We start from the raw sequence: 18,944 nt of genomic DNA, 5'->3' as shown, positions 1-18,944 counted from the left end.
ATAAGCATATGTGACTCATTTAATATTCGTGAAAAACCCTCCAATTTTTTTAATTGAAGTATACTTGACTTACAATGTTGTATTAATTTCTGGTGTACAGCATAGCAACTCAGTTATACATATATGTTTCTTTTCATATTCTTTTTCATTATAGACCATTACAAGCCATTGAATTCTGTGTGCTACACAGAAAGACCATGTTGTTATCTATTTTATATATAGTAGTTAGTATCTACATATCCCAGACTCCCAATTTATCCCTCCCCACCCCCTTTCCTCCCTGGTAACCATAAGTTTGTTTTCTATGTCTGTGAGTCTGTCTGTTTTGTAAATAAGTTCATTTGTGTCATTTTCTTTTAGATTCCACATAGAAGTGATATATGGCATTTGTCTTTCTCTTTCTGACTTACTTCACTTAGTATGATCATCTCTAGGTCCATCCATATTGCTGTAAATGGCATTATTTCATTCTTTTTATGGCTGAGTAGTATTCCATAGTGTGTGTGCATGTATGTATGTATGTATATACATACATACCTATATATATATATCCCCCACATATTCTTTATCCAGTCATTTGTCAATGGACATTTAGGTGGCTTCCATGTCTTAGCTATTGTAAATAGTGCTGCTCTGAACATTGGGGTCCCTTCTCTGACTTAATTATCCCCATTGCACAGATGAAAAAACCAAGGTGCACCAAGGCTAAATAACATGCCCAAGTTTTGCCCAGTGAAAGGTGGCAGAGCCAGGTCTCAAAATCATGTCTTTCTGACCCCAAAGCCCATGCCTTTCCCTGCAGCACTGTAGTTGGGATCTGGCCTTTGCATGTACCCTCTTCTGCCCTGTGCCCTCATCGTTCCAGGCTCAGGCTGCTGATGACCACCAGCTTGGCTTCTTTTTTGTAAAATGCTGTTGTCTTCCATGGGTCACAGTGTAGATGGCCCAGGACCCCGAGCATGTATGTGTGTTAGAGAGCGAATATGTGCTTGAGGGAGCAGAGTGGCCGCAGGAGTTTCCATGATTACTGAAAAAAAGCTCCTCAATACCCCAAGTCAGAGTCTGACTTTAGTCCCAGATGGGCTGCGTCGCTTTCAAGCATTATGATGGGCTGGGTGGGTGAGCTGGCATGTATCTGAGCCCAACCAGGCCTTACCTCATTGCCAGCTGGGAGCTTCCCAGTATGCGTCAGCTCATGCTGCTATAACAAAATACCATTGTCTGAATGGCTTAAACAACATGCAATTTATTTCTCACAATCCTGGAGGCTGGAAAGTCCAAGATCAAGGTACCAGCAGATTTGGTTCCTGGTGAGAACTCTCTTCCTGGCTCGCAGATGACTGCCTTCGGGCTATGTCCTCACATGGCAGAGGAAGAAAGGCTCTCATCTCTCTTCCTCTTTTTATAAGGGCACTAATCTCATCATGGGGCCCCACCCTCATGAGCTCATCTAAACCTAATTACCTACCAAAGGCTTCATTTTCAAATACTGTCATATCAGGGGTTAGGGTTTCAACAAGTGAATTTGCAGGGGAGGGGCACATTTTCAGTCCATAGACCACCCCCCACAACCAATACAGCTGACCTTATGTCCTGGTGACCTCAGGATGGCTGCAAATGTCTCAGAGCCATCCAAGCAGCTTGGCCAAATCGCCTGGGGTGGCCTGCAGCCTGTGGAGTTACAGTTACTCTCCTGTCTGCCCTCTGTCCTTGGTGGGGGATGTCTGTTGGCTCCAATTGTCCCTCCCCCTGATGAAGGGCTCCAGGGGAGCCAGCAGGGTGGGCAGCAGTGGGTAGCTCTTCCCAGAGGAAGCTGGCTGCACCTTAGCAGAATCCCTGTCGCTGGCTCTCCCTGTCAGGACAACTGGGAGCAAAAGAGGAAGAGGGCACGAGAAAATATGCCCGGAAGATGCTGGAGAATAATTCCTCAGTTTTATGTGAACAAGTTCAAGTTTATCCTGGTCCACAGTCCCTTATCTGCAATTCTGACACCCACAAATCTCTGAATATTACAAGTTTCCCTTAATCTATTTGATGACAAAAAGCGTCCTGAGCTGATCTGAGGCAGGGTGTGACATCTCTCTGTATTCTACCTGAAGTGCCTATTCTTACTTCCTGTGCTGAAATGTCAAGGTGGCTGGGTGTGGACTGCAACCCCAGACCAGGAATTGGAGGAATTGTAAGGTCAAGGCTGTTTGAACACCAGATTGGAAACTTGAAAGGGAACAGCTGATAAGCAGAAGCGGGACCTTTCAATCTCTTGCATTGTCTTTCAGAAAAGTAAAGCACACAGCAGTGTTAAGTCCGATGTCAAGTGCCCATCCCACACCTATAGCTCTAGAAAGCCTACGGACAACTACCGTTTGGCTTCCCTGCACTTTCTACTTTGGCACAAGTAATGCCATCAGCCTCCTGGAAAGCCTAGCTTTAGAGTGTCATGTATTGAGTGTTCTTATAAAGCAGGGAATCTGGACCCAGAGGCAGACACAAACAAAGGAGAGATGGGGGAAGACTGGAGTCATGCTGCCATGAGCCATGGACTGTTGGGGGCTGCCAGAAGCTGGAAGAGGCAAGGGAGCATCCTTCTCCCACAGGTTTCAGAGGGAGGTTGACCCCGATGACGCCTTGATTTTGGACTTTTGTCCTGCAAGACTGTGAGACGATGCATTTCTGTTCCAAGCCACCCGGTCTATTATATTGTTACAGCGGCCACAGAAGACTCATGCAAGAAGCTCCCCCAACCCGGCCCCACAACCCACGCAGCGGCTGGAAGACACACAAGATGTCCAGAGGCTCTCTTCCTCTCTCCTCTCCTCTCTCAACTGTTCTGGGTGGGGTGGAAGGAAAGAGCTGTAGTGTGGAGGGGGCTCAGGCTGTGGCCTGCCTGGGTCTGGGCTTTAGGTGCCTGCCAGCCCAGGAGGAGACCTGCGTTCTTATGTGAAGAGGAGGTGTTCACCAGTCACTGCCGGGCTGATTGGCTGCCAGGCCGTCTCCGTCCCTTGGGCTTTGCTTTCTTTGAAGCTTATTGAGCATAATTAATCAGTATTCTCACTGACAACCAACTAGAGCAGCTCTTCGGGATTCAGCCCTGAGAGCAGATTTTTCAGGCAACTCCTTTTGGTTTCTGGGGCCCTTCTGCAGGCTTTGCTTAGAGCCAGAACCCATGAGAACTTCACCTAGTGGAAGAAACTAGTTCTTCACAAATGTTTGGGTTCAGAGAAGCAGCCCTGAGCCAAGCTGAGGTCCCCTCACTCTCATGATAGAGCCAGAGATGACCCCAGCATGATGCCTTCCAGCCCCACCCCCTACTAAAAGCATCCCAAAGAGACTGGAGCCCAACTTCACTTATTCACAGGACAGGGGACTAAGGTTGTGTCACAAGACCTGGAAGCCTCTTGGTCTGTCTGGCTTTGGGGATGTCCACCTGGAAGCCCAGCCTGCTTCCTCCATGGTCCTCCAGGCCACTGCCCCACATATCCTGGCCCTCCTTTCCTCCCTCCACCATCAGAGTCAGACAAATGAATTCTCCCTCAAGGCCCCAATGGGGATGTAGTCTTGGCATTTCCTTTTGGAAGAGAACAAAGCTTGGGCTGGTTGAGGAACCAGGGCTTCTGAATGGGTGTCTGGAGGATGAAGCAAAGCCCCTCAGGAAGGCTGAGCTGGTTGAGGACAGACCTGAGACTCCAAAAATTGGCCCCAGTACCCTCCCCCTTGATGGGAGCAGCACAGGCAGACCCACATCTGGGCACATCATCCCCACCTGTCTCCTCCAAAGCCTAGGGCAGGGCCCTGGTCTGTCCCGTCTGCAACCTTTGGGCAGACCTCACAGCCCTGGCTGCACTCTCTCGCCAAGGGTGCATGTTCCTGAATGTCCTGAAATGCCAGGAGAGGGAGTCAGGAAAAACAGAGGCACTAATTCAAAGCCATCTTGGTGCCAAGAACAGCTCCTGGAGTAGGGAAAGGACCTGGCCTTTTTGGAGACAGTGTTCAGGTTCCTGATTTAACTTTTACCGACAGTGAAATTCACACCCTGAAGATCTCACCCTTCTGGTTTTCTTCCCTCCAAGCTGTCTGCCATTTCTCCCTTTAAAGGAGAAATCCTGACCTTGGGTTTTCTCCACAGTCCCCTCCTCTCCCTGCACTCTTGTTCTCTCTCTCAAGTCTTATCTAAACCCATGGCTTTTTCTGTCCTGACATGCCATTTTCTTCTCAGAAGCCTCTCTGTGAGCTCCAGACGCACAGAGCCAAGGGACCAGCTCCCTTTGGGTACTTCAAACTGGGCAGGTCCAAAATCAACCCTATGATAGCTCCCAGCCCACCTACACCTCTTAGGAGATGGCTCCAACCCATTTGTTCCTTGTGCACAATCCTTCAGTGGCTCCCTGTTGCCCCAAGGATACAGTCCAACCTCTAACTGAACACTCAGTCTGGCTTCCACAGGCTTTTCTAGCTTCTGGCCCCATGCTTCCCCCACACGCAATGGTCCCTGATACACAGGCTACTTATCAAAATGCCTGGGGGTGCTATAGGCAGTCCATGTGCAGATGAGAGCCCAGGGGTGCTAAACAGCCTGTCCTTGGAGGTGCAGGACACAGGGAAGAAGGCTCTGCCTCCCTGAGCACACCAGGTCACAGCACCTTTCCCAAAGGCCTCAAGGTCTTATGCTCCCTGCAGCTCCCTCTGTCTGGCACGCCCTTCCTCAGCTTCATCTGGCTCAATCCCATCTATCTCTTAGAACTCCGGTGTACCCTCTGTGAACTATATCCTACCCCGCAGGCTGGGTCAGACATGCCTCTGGGGTACATGCGCCTTGATGGGAGCAGGTATGTCAGGTCTGGTGCATGGGGCAGGAACCATGGCCGCCCCTGCTGGTGCCTTGCCACTGAGTGAGCTCCTTGAAGGCAGGGTCCAGGCCCACAGAGGGCCCCTGGGAATGGACTGGATGGCCCCAGGTATTGGGTTTTCAGGGACTCCCCTTGGCCCTCCATCAGGGTGAGTCCACCTGCTTCTTTCTACAGGAGCTTTCCAAGCTGGGCCTGAGGAGTGACCTGGGGGTGGAGCTGCGGATTCTTCAGCTGCCAGTGGATTACAGGGAGGTGAAGAAGAGGGTCATTAGAATCTGGGAAGATCTTCAACCGCAAGTAAATGACAGCTGGGGAGGCAGTAGGGCCAGGGGGCTGGTGCTGGGGAGTGGAGAAGGGGGCTGATGATGCGGAGACCCAGAGCCTGTGAACCCCTGGGCCTTTTTTTCTAGGATTGATGACTGAAGTGCACCCTGCCCCCACATCCCCAGACCATTTTGTAAGGTTCTGGGTCTATTTGTAAAAGTTGAAGATGAAATGCAGAGAACTTGGAAGAAGATTCTGAAGAAAGAGAAAGAGGAAAAGAAATAGAAGCTTTATTCCCAGCCAGGACTCAAAGATAGTTTCCACCTAACAGAGAGGCCCTTAGGTTACGTCCCAGCCAGGCCCATGCAGGGCAGGTGGGGGTTGTGAGATGGGCCAGGAGGCAAGGACCTCTTCTGCCTGGACCTCTTCTGCCTGGGAAAGCAGTTGGACAGTGGCCCACACTGGGAGGTGGGAAGGGGGCCCATCTGGAGGGGGTCATTGTCATCACTCCCAGCTTAAGCTTATCCAGAGTTGCTATATAGGAAACTGACACAAATATCCTCCAGATACAAAGCCCAGATGATGAGATGAACAAAATGTGCACCACCAAAAGGTTAAGACAGTTAGGACGACACCCCAAATGTTTTGATAAAACAACCAGCTACTTTTCCAAAGAGGAAAAATAATCAGCTCAAAAAATTCTAACAATATTTTATTAGACTGTTACTGACTTACTTCATCAGAGTTTCCTAAAAGAGATGGAAGATTCCCCAGAAAGGCTAATATCCTGGGATAGCCTTAGATACCAGCTAGACCTCCACGGAAAAAAAAAAAGGGAATAAATACACTGCCCTGAAGAATATTTTTAAATATAAAGGTATTTAAATTAGATGCCACATGGATTTCTATCCCGATGTTTTTCTTTCCAGCATATGACGGGAAGCAAGCAGGGATGGGGGTGGTGCGGGCACATTTGGGGGGTTGAGGTGTCTTGCACCCCAGAACTCTCCCTCTGCACCGCCTGGGGAGCAAAGCAGACCTCAGTTTGCCAAATCTCCTGCCTCCACGTGTGTTCACACAGCTCGCCGTGCACGTGGGCGTGGACCCCGCCGCCAAGGCCATCTTTCTGGAACAGTGCGGCAAGAACAGGGGCTACCGGGACGCCGACATCCGGGGCTTCCGGCCGGAGCACGGCCTGTGCCTTCTGGATGGCCCGGAAGTGATCGCGTCGGGGGTCAGTATGAAGGCGGTCAGCCGGCGCGCGAGGGTCAAGGGCGTGGAGGTGGCTTTTTCCCGAGACGCGGGCAGGTGAGTTCTGTCCCTGGGCACGGAGGGGAGGGGGAGGGGCTGCGGTGGCCGCTGGCCCGTCTTCCTCCTGGGATGTGCCGTCCTGTGCTGTTCAGCCTGGCGCTTGGTTGCGGGGCGGGGTGGGGGGCGCCGGAGTCGCAGTTGCTCGCTCCCGCCCAGGTCCCGGTTCCGAGGCCCCCTCCCGCTCACCCGCCTTTGGTGGCTGGCAGAGGAGAAGGGGTGTGAATGCAGGTGTTGAGAGCCACTAACGTTTTGTGGGTGCTTTAGCTTTATTTATCGCCGCCAAAGTTGTGAGTTGACTGTTCTGATTTAGCCCCCAATAAAGATTAAATTTACCTTTATTTCTCCAAACTCTGACCCTCAGGAGGCAGTTTCTCCTCCCTCCAAAGAATGAATGGGAAAACTTACTGAATTGAGACCTATGGACCCTGCTCTGGCAGTAGCCTGGTGGAGGCTCACTGCCTCTGAGGGGAGGGTTCTTTTCTGTTCGCCTTGGAGTAGGAGAATAAGGAAAGGGAAGCTGAGATCTATGCAGCACAAGCTTTATTCAGTGGCCAGAGAATGGAGAAGTGGAACTTAGTTTACAAATCAACTTCTCGCCCACCTGGCCAGAGGAATTTGATTTTACAGAGTAAAAACAGAGGGAGGAGGAGTGAGGCTAATGATGGGGAGGCATGTGCATCAGTTTGCCAGGGGAAGGGGCGGGGCTTTTTCTGAGGAAGTGGGGTGCCACCCCCTTTTTATCCTTTATTGGTCCGTACAGATCCTTGGGTCTGGCCATGGATGCTGGTAGGTGTGTCATTTAATATGCTAATATAGTAAAATCAGCATATGATGAGACCCAGGGTCTGTTAGAGGTTAGATTTACACCATCTTGGTTCCAGCTGGTTCCATCTGTTTTCTTATCTCTGGACCCTTTAACTTAAAGATTTACATTAACTCCTGCTAAAGGTGGGGGTTCGCAGGCGGTGAGCAAAGACCTGGAGCAGGCCTGTCAATAGAATTACTCAGTGCAGACGTGAATGAGAAGGGTTCGTGGAGGAAAAGAGTTTTGGGTTAGTTGATTGAAAATCTGGTCCCTGCTGGGGTTCGAGCGTTTGCTGGTCGTGGGACCAGGAGGCCAAGAGCCATTCTCTCCCCGGCTAACTCCCAACAGCATGTTCTTTCCGAGGCAGAATAACAAAACCTAGGTCTCCCTTGGTGGCAGTCCTCCCTCATGCTTTGGGGCTGCTGCATTGCTGCTTCTGCTTACATTTCACTGAGGTTAGAGGCTGGTCCAAGGAGTAACTTGGCGTTCTGTATGGTTGTAGGTATGTCTGCGATTACACCTACTACCTGTCTTTGCATCATGGAAATGGGTGCGCGGCGCTTATCCACATCCCTCCATTATCTCGTTGGCTCTCGGCCAGCCTGCTGGGAAAAGCCCTGCAAGTCATCATCCAGGAAATGCTGGAGGAGACCGAGAAAGCCCGGGCTCAGGGCCTGGTTCACGGGAAGCTCGGCCTGGGCGATTTCAGCCAAGGGGAACTGATAGGGGGACTGCTGCTTTAGAGAAAATTAAATGTTTCAATCCCATGTGTAGAGTTCAACTGTGCTTTGAGAGGCTTTTAAAAACTTACTTGTAAAACAGTTTACACAGAGGAAAAAAGTTTTGAATTAGCCCAACGAAATCACAAAGGGTTATTTTATTGTCAGAAGCAAGAAGACCACTCTGAAAGGCAGACATTTCACAGGGGATGAACTAGCTTCAGTTATGGTTTTCCTGACAATAAAATGAAATGCTGATGATTTTTTGTTTCCCTCTTAAAAGTCTATGCAGTGGGCCTGTGTGATCCTGCCCAGGGTGCTGAGACCCCATACCTGTTCTGCAGAGCCCTGCACGGTGGGGTGACTGTACCAGCTGATCACGGGAGATGGGGGTGCAGCCCGGGCACCCCACACTGGCCTCCACACTGGTGCGTCCGGGTGCCCTGGGCAGTGAGCCACTGAGTCTCTAGTGTTTGGGGTTTTTTTTTTTTTCTTTCTTTACTTTACAAAAAAATTGTGGTTAAAATACACATAAAACATACCATTTTAACCATTTTTAAGTGTTCAGTGGCATTATGTACATTCACTGTTGTACAACTGTCACCACCGTCCATCTCCTGAACTTTCTCAGCATCCCAAACTGAAATTCTGCCCCCATTAAACAGCATCTCCCCTGCCCTCCCCTGGCCCTTGGGTTATTCTACTCTCCATCTCTGAAGTTGACTCTTCTGGGGACCTCATATACATGGAATCACAATGTTTGTCCTTTTGTGACTGGCTTATTTCACTTGGCGTACTGTCTTCCAGGTTCATCCATGTTGTAACAGGTGTCAGAATTTCCTTCCTTTAAGGCTGAGTAAATTCCATTCTATGTATTGACCATATTTTGTCTATTCATCCATCTTTTGATGGACACTGGGTTGCTTCCACCTTTTGGTTATCGTGAGTACTACTCCTGTGAACACTGGTGTGCAGATATCTCTTAGAATCCTGGTTTAGTTTCTTGGTGAATATACTTAAAAGTAGAATTCCTGGATCAGAAGGTAATTCCACGCATGCTTTGATCAGCTACTGGAGCGCTTTTCTTGGCAGCCGCACCACTTCCCATTCCCCGGTAGCGTTTGGTCCTAAAGCAAAGGTCAAGAGCTGGGTTTAGCTTCTCTGCAACAGTCAGTATTACCCCTACATTTTTAGAAACAGAATCTCCCTTTTTATCTTCCGTTTTACCTTTATGACACTGTGCTGGGTTTTGTGCCAAGCTGCTAACAACAAGGTTTTACTTGTCCAATGTGTTCTGGGGGCAGATTTCCAGTGGGAATCCCATTAGCAACATTATTTTTTGGAGGAAGAGGTTGAAGCTGGTTTAGCTCTGGGAAATTTCTTGTTATGTTGGTGTGCTTACAACTATCATTTCCCACTTAATTCTGTTAAAAAAAAAATCACTTAGTGCCTAGATTCATTCACTGTAAGAAGAAGCATCTGTACCTTAATAACAAAGGAACTGGGCAAAGGAACTAGCCTGTTTTACCGGTAGCCCTCCAGCACACTTGTGCGTTTGTAATAGCCTTCACAGGACCTTGTTTGCAAATAAAACTGGCTAACTTGATATAAAACAGATCAAAGTCCTACTGTAGCAGATCAAAGGCAGCAAGTAGGGTGGGATGATCTGGCCAGCAAGCACAGGTCCGGCTGCACGGCTGTTAGTGTGGAGCGCCTTCTGTGTTTGTAGGCAAACACCTGCTGCCCAGAGCCCTGGACCCCCCTCGTTTTAGCTCCTGTCTCAGGATGCCAGCAAGCAGGGGGTCTCTGGGACCCAGCTCCAGTGTTATTTCAGATTGTAAAATGTGTATGGCTTGGCATGAGACTTTTAGATGTCAAACAGTTGGGAGGCCCAGAGCTCCCTCTTGATGAATGTCCCTGTCATTTCACTTCTGTGGCCATCAAAATTCTTTAGGGAGCACCCCAGAGGGCCGTTCCCTTCCTGGTGTAAGTGGCCTGCCATCCCCTGCTGGTGCACACCCTGGTCTGTTTAGTTACAGCTGATACATAGCAGTTCTGAGTTTCAGTTTGGAAGCTGACACAGCTTCAGAAGGCTGAGCCCTGGGCTGGTCATTTAACAGCTGGGGGAGCTTAGACACGTCTGCATGTTTGCTCATCTACAAACCAGAGTAATAAAAATCCATCCTTTGCAGAGTTGTTGTGACGATCTGGTGAGAGAGTGGGTGTGAAAGTCCGTCAGTGATGAGAGAACACTTACTGAAGGTGGGCTTGTGGCTGGACCCGTGAGGGTAGATATGGAAACAGCCCTGCTGGATTGTGGTCTTGGGAAATGGCGTGGTGAGGAGAGGGTCTCCCACTTACGAGGACCCAGCACCCTCATCCTCAGAAGAAATCACCGCTCCTCTGATGGAGGACAGGTGCAGACTGCACCCTGCTGCCTGGAAGCACAGCATCCACCTGCTGGGAGTGTGGGGATCCCACCAGCCGTCTGCGTCCGCCCCGCCAGGGCCCAGACACCCACCCGAGCCTGGGCAATGTGCCTGCCGCTAGTCATCGGTCACCTAGTGAGGTCCCCGGAGTGCCAGGAACTCTAACAGTGGTAAGCAGAAACCCTGGGGCAACGCCAACCTTGAGAGTCCCCTCTTTTAGAAAGGTCTTTTGTTTTTAGTTCCAAATATTTGTGAGACTCAGAGGTCTTAAGTGAGTGTGACCTGTCGCTTCTACTGCCCACACCTTGCTCTGTGGCCCTTTGGCCAGAAACCTGATTTTGTTACGAGAGTATAATTTCCCATGATCAAAGTTTAGTGAATGATCAGCTTGTCCTCCTGATGTGTGTAAGGTTGGATTCTAGAACATTTACAGTTTGTTTCCTTTGAACATGTATTCACGTCTCCTGCCATAACCATTTCCCATGGCAAATGATGGCGATGCCAGATTGGAGAGTTCCTGGGGCGGGCCATACTCATTGGCTGGGGAGTGACATTCTTCCCCGCAGGCGACCTGCATCCCCAGGTACCTCTGTGGCCCTCACTGGCGCCCTCTGAGTAGGCAGGCTGGCTGTGAGGGACCAGCAAGGACATGAAAATGTGAAGACTTTTAAGTCCTTTGCCCCGGAGTCCCCCAGATCAAACCTGCCTTGGCCTGACTTTTGTCAGTGGAAGGTCTAGGAAAAGTCTACAGATCAGTCAAAAATGAAGTACAGATTTCTATATTTTTATGTATTCAAATTTTCTTCTAGCTGATTTAATGGAGAAACAGAATAGCTTCCCTGTTCACCAGCAATTTGCATATGGAGATCTAGCTGTCAGAAATAAAGTGAAGCCTTCACACACGACACCTCCCAGCGACACATGTGAACACACACGCCACACGTAGCTCGGCTTCCCCGCCTCAGAAGCATGGTGAGTCTTCCAGAAGGGGCGGGGAGGGGCAAAATCAGAGACCAAAAATGCATACAGAATTCTTTTATTTAACTTAAACCATGTAGTACTTTAACTACTAGAAAAAAGCAGAGTAAGAGAAACTAAAGTTGCCTTAGCTTCAGCCATTCAAAATAGACAAAGTTTCTTTTTTTTCATAATGTAAAGAATCCAGAGTATATCGCAATAACAGGAATAAATTCTTACAACAGAATATACAAAAACATTTTGAAATTTTTTTCATCTACTGATTTTTTTTATATAAACAGAGGAATTTTTTTAGGAATAATTTATACACAGAAAGTCATTTTATGTAACAAATTGGCCATGTTATTACCTTTTTTTTTTACTTTTTTTTTTTAAAAACATTTTTTGAAAACAAGAAAACTCAGAAAATGCATTATTTGCGATGCATCCATTCCATCGCGCCTTCTGGTTTGATTTTTTTTTTTTTTTTTTTTTTGTCCCAGAGGTAGACAAACTCTGGCAAACCTCTCACCTCAACCTCACTGGCTTAGAAAACAGACAGGTGTTTTTGCCAAGCATCTGTTCCACCTGTGACGGTGTCTCTGCAATGCCAGACATCCAAATGAAAAGTTGCAAACAAAACCCAAATTGTTTCTGGACCTTTCTCCCATGTAATGCAAAACATCCAGATGTTTCCAATGATGGAGATTTTGTGGAGTTGTGTAGACCTAGCCAATAATCCATTGGGAGCCAGAAGGAATGGAGTCAAACTTACAAAAAAAAAAAGCTTGCGTGTGTATAGTTTTTATTAAAAAGAATTTGTTTGGAATTGAAAAATATCGATCATTGGTGTTCTGCCTTAAATAAAAATAAATAGGGTCTCTTCCTGTTATAACAAAGTGTTAATTATATGAGGCATGTAAGCAAACGGCCTGCGTGCACCAGAATGATCATCATTTGTATGGTAAGTCTGTAGGCTGTGATCACTGTGCAAACCATCAGCTGGGCAGTGGTGTCCCTCCATCCCAAGGCATTGCGTCTAACAGCACAACTGCCAACCCAGCCAAGCCAGATGCTGATGGTGCCATGGACACCGTGGGCTGCAACACCTCTGCTGTTTCCTTGGCCAATGAGGTTCTTTCAGTCTGTTAAAGTAGCTACACTCCAAAGGGAAATGACCAGTAAAAGATGATCCCCTTCCCACCCAGAGGGTTCTGGAAGACCAAGATACTGAAGATACAGAACTACTTCTTAAATCATCATCATTCCTTTGTTATAAACTAGGGCACAAAGCTTGGCGGGGAAGAGGGGGAACCACGGCTTGGGTCAGGGAAAAATCCTTTTTTGGCATATTGTAAAGCTAGCTAGTAAACGAGTGTCCTAAAAAAATGGATCACAAACACATTTGCACACACAGAGGAAAAAAAGTGTCTTTAAATTATTTTCGGCAATTATAAACTACAAACATTTTATAAAATTATTCTATGTCCTTACAAAAATGCAATGAAACATTTAATTAGTTCTTGTAAACCAGATCTTCGTCAACTGACTACCCGTAATCTACTGGACTTAAGAGCCCTATTGAAAACGCTAATGAGTGACTAAAATGATGTTTACCAGAAAGATGCGGACACACACAAACGGGGACACACAGATGCGTGAGCGACACGTTCTCGCATAAACGAAATACAACGAAGCCCTAAAGTCATGCCCCAGAACCGACACCTGACGTCTGCGGTGCAGTTTGCGTTCTTGAACAATTTGACTGAACTCGGCAGCCACAGTTTCCACAGTAGGATGTTAGGCTGATTGGTTGAAACCAAATGCCCACGGGTGACTGTTGAGCCTTCAGAAACCATCCAGTTCCAAACACAGCCCACACTTCTTCCAAGCCCTGAACCTTCTGCTCGTGACTCCTTTCCGTGTCCTTCACGATCCCTGTTACAGGGGTTTCCCCCTGCCTCGTCATTCCACCATCAAGGGGTGTTCATCTGCTTTTCCTTTAAATGCTTTCCTCCAGCCAGTCATCTAAGCTGGAAGCCAAAAGTGAAACCCTCTGGCCTGTCCCAGGTCTGTATCTTCAGCATCTCTGGCAACAGAGGTTCAATCTAAACAGCATCGTCTCTTGTTCTCGTTTGTACCACCAGCTATGTCAGAGTGGAGTAAGACAGTTTGATTTTCATCACTGGTTCTCAAAGAGTGGATCTCTGGTCCATATCTCCCAACGCCGCTTAGCCCAGGAAATAAAAAGCCGACAAACAAAAGTAACATTAACAAAAGAACAAACCCCAAACCTTAAATGCATTACTGGGACTGCCGGAATGGGCCGAGGCATACCATAGAGATTTACAGCCAACTGGAGGGTGCCTGTGTTTTGGAAAGGAGTTGCCTTTGACACTGGCCAGAGGACCCAACAGTGACAGCTGAGGACCTTGGACCAAGCATCCTAGCCTTCTCACTGATGTGAGCTAGTGCGACCTTGCCGTACCAGCCGCCTGCATCCCGTCTGGCCACCTGCCGGCGGAGGCAGGCTGCTGAAAAAGAGGCTTGGGTGGAACACACTGGCCTAGAATCTGGCATCAAACTTGGCTTGTACATCTCTCATCCCAACCGAAAAGCACCACTTCACGCCAAGCATTTCAGCATCGGGTAGTTCCACAATAACCACATTTCTACCATTGAAATGTCCCAAGTCCTAAGAAACAGGCTGGAAGGAGAGGCCACTGTCCAGCCACGAACACGGTCTTCTCGCTTCCAAGGAGGAAGCTCATTCCAGCTGTGTCAAACAGCAGGACATCCCGTGCAGGACACCTGGGGTGGTCTGGGTCTCACCCAGCGCAAGTGCCACAGCGTGTCCAGAAGGCAGCAGGCCTGCTGCCCCGGGGCAGGGCTGTGTGTGGTACGTTTTGATGCTCACGTCAGTTCAGTGATGTGCCTCAGTGGTTCACGTCACTTCAAGCAGTGGGAGCTGCTGTCAGAAGAGGGCTGCGTGGAGAGCGCCGCACTCAGCTCGAGTAAATTGTGTGGAGCATACAGAGGAGGAAACCAAGAAGAGGTGGGGAAATCAGCGCAAAACTAGGCCAGGACTGTGGAGAGCTGATGCCTTGGTAGAGTCATGGTGGGTGGTCTGGTCCAGTAAAATGACTGCACCGTCACGCAAGCAGAATTCTCTCTTTTATTTAAGTGTTTCTGAAGCATTCGTTATGATGGGCACTACACTGTTAGTGTTTTCGTTCTACTCAAAGGAAAACCACCTACATAGAACAAAAATGAAGTGACACCAACAACTCGGACAGTTTCAACAAAACCCTTATAACCAGCTGAATGAACTGTAGAAATCCAGTTGTGGAAACCGGGAGGGGTGTGCAAAAGCAAGGAGAGGCCACTATTCCTAGGGGTCACCTGCAGTGTGGCAGCGGGAAACCCTGATCAAACACTTTCTCAGTGCCCTTATGGTCCCAGGGGATGTGGGAGGGGCGAGGAGTGTTCTAGCAGGAGGGAGGAAGCTCCTGAGCTTAACTGCAGTCCTGGGGCTGTGGAGGAGCCCGCCACACTGGGGGAGGACCCCACCGCGTTTCCCAGAAAAGATGCCAGTGCCTGTGAGAGCAGCAGCCAGCGGGAGAGGGACAGGGGCTCGGCCCGCCGCTGGCCCCCTCCAGCCCGGGGGTTTGGTTCATCTTTGTCTTCCCCTGGGGAGGAGGTGAGGGTGAGGTTGAGAGCACAGTCTGGAGGGGGAGGAGGGGTCCTTCTCAGTACATTCTACGTGGGACTGGCCGTCGGGTCAGCCTGGGGCTGAGTCAGCGGGAGCCGAGCCCCACACCTGCAGGTGACCGCAGGGGCGACAGGGGCTCCCGGAGACGCTTCCCCACCTGGTGCCCGGGAAGCCTGCACACAAGGTCGGTGGTTGCAGAGCCCAGCAGCCTGGGCCCTCCCCGCCTCTTGGGAAACCGAGTCAGAGAAGGACAGAAGCGACGCAAGTTGAGACGTCGCAGAAACGGGGAGCTGTTAGGAACGAGTCGGGGCAGGGGGAGCTAGTGTCGCTCTGAGCCTGGAATACAGCCTGGCCTCTCCTGCGCCACCTGGTGTGTGCGGCTGTGGTGTGGACGAGGTCACCAGTATCAACGGCATATTGTCAGGTGCTGAGAGATGTGAGATGTATCCTTTTTATATATACACATATACAAAATAAGAGTGAGGTAGATGTTTGGAAAAAAAACAAAAAGCCAAAAACTGTCCCGTCTTACTACACACACACACACACACACACACACACACACAAACAACCCTTTTCTCAGTATTTAAATTCATAATGGGGCTTCTCTACAGTGACTGAAACTGGTATCACAAAATAAATTAAAAGAACACTCCTACATAAAATACCTTCTTAATTAATTTTTTCTTTTTCTTTTTTTTTTCTTTTTCCCAAGGGAACAACTATGGGACAGGCTAGAGAAAAGAGTGGGACTGAAACTACTGACAAGCAAAAAAGCACTACAAACTTTCTTTTTTGTGTTTAATCTCCAGTCACAACTAGCAATCATCATATTGTAGCTTTGTTCTTACTCATAATTTAAACATTTCCATCCCAGAAGCAACTCTTGTGCTGTCATCGCTCTGTGAGAAGTGCTAAAAACTAAACAAAACAAGACCCCCAGGCCCGAGGACTGGGACTCCTGGCCAAGGAAAGGCATGCCAGCGCCGGGGCTCACGGCCCCTCGGCCACGCGGCGCCTGCGCTGTCCCCACCTGGCAGCGGGCTGGCTGGCACCCCGAGGGTGCTGCCCCTGCACCCAACTCCCAGCCGGTGCCAGGGTGCCCGGGGAGTCTGCTTCTAAAGACAGGTAGGTGGGTCTGGAGGGTGGTGGCGGGAGGCCGCAGACGGGCCGCTGCACCCCTGGACTCAGCAGCGTTTTCCATGGGATGGAAGGGTTAGACAGCCATTGAAAAAAATAGTAATCCAAATGCCTAGTGTATGCAGTTAAAACTGCTGTTGTACCCAAGAATTAAAAAAATAGAGATATGTGTGTCACAACCAAAAACAAAGGCAAGGGAAAGAGAAGGTGAGACTTTCCAACAATGGTGAATATAAACACTGAACAAGGATGTGCGAAATATTTAACCTTTTTTTTTTTCTGACCTGAGTTTGTATCATGTCTTGCACTGTAACAGACTCAGACGCTGCGGGAGAGCAGGCTGAGGGGAGCCCGTGCGGCCCCCTCCCTGCCTCCTCCCCCACCAGCCTCGTGCCCACAGAGCCTACGGGGAGGACAGAACTGACGGGGCAGGGGCCAGGGAGGGGGCGTGTCTTTATAAAAAGGCATCAAACAGTTCATGGCAAATTATGTTATAGAAGTATCAATTACTGGGAAAAGAGGAAGAAAGTCACGCACTCTAGTACAAAGCATAAGAAGTTTCTTGGAGTGAGCAGAGAGGGAAGAAGGGTAGACCTGAAGGTTTTCATAGATTAAATCCACAAAGATAAAGAACAAAAAAAATAGCAGCTTTTTTTTTCTGTACAGACGTATAGATGAATATCTGAACCGTAAAAAAGTTATAAAAGTGACATTAAAGACGATGTGTATGCAAATGTTTCATGGTCTAACATAGAACTGTAAGACCCATGAAGAAGTCCTAGTAACAGAGAAAATGTCAACAAAGCTTAGAATGCTTGAATCCATTTACTGCTTTTCTTCGGACTGTGGTTGTGGTGTTTGAATTTCTTTCCTTGCAAACCTGCATAAACAGTTGGGCTGAGTCCCTGGAAACCCCTTCCCATCAGTGTCCTTGGGGGCCGGGTGGGGGAGCTGGGGCGAGGACAGGAGACTGGCACGCGGACGACCTTTACTCAAAGCCTGTCTTCCAGGTTCCCAACAGGGCCTGTTTTCTCCAGATTTCCTGGGGGCTGGAAGGTGGGGGTACGCAAAGAGGGTCAGGGAAGCTGATTCAGCTTCTCCCCCATCTTCACTGAGAGAAAGTCTCATTCTGTCCAGTTCCCCCAAATAATAACCTAGTCAAAAGCAATTAGAGCTGTGTGAACGTGAGAGTTGGAAGGGACACCGGGGACGGCCGGACGGAGGGCATCACCGGCGTGGCCCTTAGCGCGCACCGGGCTGCCGGGCTCACCCGGGGCCTCCGGGAACAAGGAAGCAGCGCGGGGACGGCGGGGGAGGGAGTTCAGGGTTTGGGCAGAATTTGGCAGCGTTAACACGGTACCGACCTTGGATGATGGCCCTTTTTAAATTTCCTATGTCCCTAAAAAGTTAAAGATACAGTTAAAAAATTCCGTCTCAACATGTTTTTTTATAAAGACCTAAGGTGACCGGCAGGTGTGTTCAGGGGCCACGTGGGGCCACCCAATAGAAAAGGGTGTCCTGGCTGGGCTTGCGGCCAATGTGTTTCCATCACGAAGCAGAAAGAGAGAGAAAGGACAGAGACAGAGACAGAGATGAGAGGGAGGAGGAGGAGAGACAGGGAGAGAGTGAGGAGACCCGATTCTCAGGGCGACGGTTGCTATTAAGTGTTGTCCTTAAGGTTCTTAAAGGCCCGTGTCAGTTAAGGGTTTGGGTAGGGAAATAAAAAGCTGCTTGCATATTGAAAAAAGGAACATCCCAAATGTGTTTACTGCAGAGAAGCCGTCTCCCGTGGGCAGCAATGGCAGTTCTGAAGATCCACTGAGGTACAGGAGGCTGCGGATAGATTGTTAGCACGCTCCCCCCACCCGCCGCCGAGCCTGCGCGCGTTACTGTTTGCCCGGGACTCGGCTCCAGGATCAGCAGGTCGAAGACTGGGGCAGAGGCAGGGCCCGTTCGTTCTTGCGGCCCCCGTTCATGTGCGCGTAAGGCTGTCTCTCGTCGAAGCTGGCTCGCAGGACCAGCACGCCGGGGCCGGGGCCGTTCTCGGCCTTGTGTCCTGAGTGTCTTTCGGGCAGCGGCAGGGAGGACGAGGAGGCCGAGGGGTCCAGGGGGACGCTCTCCATGTTCTCCGGCTCCAGGTCCAGCTCCTCGGGTTCGGGCGGCTTGTTCTCCTCACTGTAGTAGAAGGACACCTCCCGGAAGCCGGGCTCCATCTCGTCCTTGATGCTGCTGATGATCTCCAGGAAGGAGGGCCTCATCTTGGGGTTGTACTGCCAGCACATGCGCATCAGCTCAAACCTGTGGGGAGACAGGCAGACGGGCCCACGCTGGAAGGGAGGACGTGGCCCAGCAGCCTCGGGGGCCACCATGGCTTCCCGACCTGCGTGAGGATGTTGGGTGCCAAAAACAGTCCTGCTGCCTCTCTGGGCCTCCGGCTGTCTTGACAGTGCAAGCAGCCCTCAGCTTCTCCTGACTTACGTCCCATGGCTGCATTCACTTCACCCGGACCCAGGACCCTCCACGATACAGAACCCAAACTCCCACTGCCTGAGAAGACAAGGATACGAGCCGGTTCACACAGACTCCTTATTACAGGAATTCGTTTTGAAAGCATCTCTTGCAGCCACTGATTAAACATTATTTCCAGAGTTAGAATGCAAGAAACCTCCAGTCTCTCACTCATAAGGTCAAGGAGTGATCACAGCTTTCCCCACAGTGATCTCTCTCTTAATTCCACCTGTACTGTTTCTCAGCTTCCCCCGG

At 49.6% G+C, this 18,944-nt stretch overlaps 2 protein-coding genes across 3 annotated transcripts in view; one reads left to right on the top strand and one right to left on the bottom strand.

Annotated features, from left to right (window-relative positions):
- PGPEP1L (pyroglutamyl-peptidase I like) overlaps nucleotides 1–11,322 on the top strand; it is a 35,336-nt gene extending 24,014 nt beyond the window's left edge. The window contains exons 3-6 of the mRNA XM_045522551.2: nucleotides 5,019–5,141; nucleotides 6,190–6,416; nucleotides 7,727–10,542; nucleotides 11,182–11,322. Of these exons, the coding sequence (XP_045378507.1) occupies nucleotides 5,019–5,141; nucleotides 6,190–6,416; nucleotides 7,727–7,967 (591 nt within the window). The 3' untranslated portion in view covers nucleotides 7,968–10,542; nucleotides 11,182–11,322. The remainder of the gene's footprint in view (nucleotides 1–5,018; nucleotides 5,142–6,189; nucleotides 6,417–7,726; nucleotides 10,543–11,181) is intronic.
- Nucleotides 11,323–11,798: 476 nt separating this feature from the next.
- The window catches only part of IGF1R (insulin like growth factor 1 receptor), a 280,712-nt gene continuing 273,566 nt past the window's right edge, over nucleotides 11,799–18,944 (bottom strand). For both annotated transcript variants that reach the window (XM_010962914.3, XM_074353927.1), the window contains exon 21: nucleotides 11,799–18,479. In XM_010962914.3, coding sequence (XP_010961216.3) covers nucleotides 18,098–18,479 — 382 coding nt within the window. In that variant the 3' untranslated portion in view covers nucleotides 11,799–18,097. The remainder of the gene's footprint in view (nucleotides 18,480–18,944) is intronic.

The sequence above is a fragment of the Camelus bactrianus genome, chromosome 27, assembly GCF_048773025.1.
Source record: "Camelus bactrianus isolate YW-2024 breed Bactrian camel chromosome 27, ASM4877302v1, whole genome shotgun sequence".
NCBI classification, from domain to species: Eukaryota; Metazoa; Chordata; class Mammalia; order Artiodactyla; family Camelidae; genus Camelus; species Camelus bactrianus.
The sequence above is the reverse complement of the archived record's forward strand: the minus strand, read 5'-3'. Positions and strand labels throughout refer to the sequence as shown.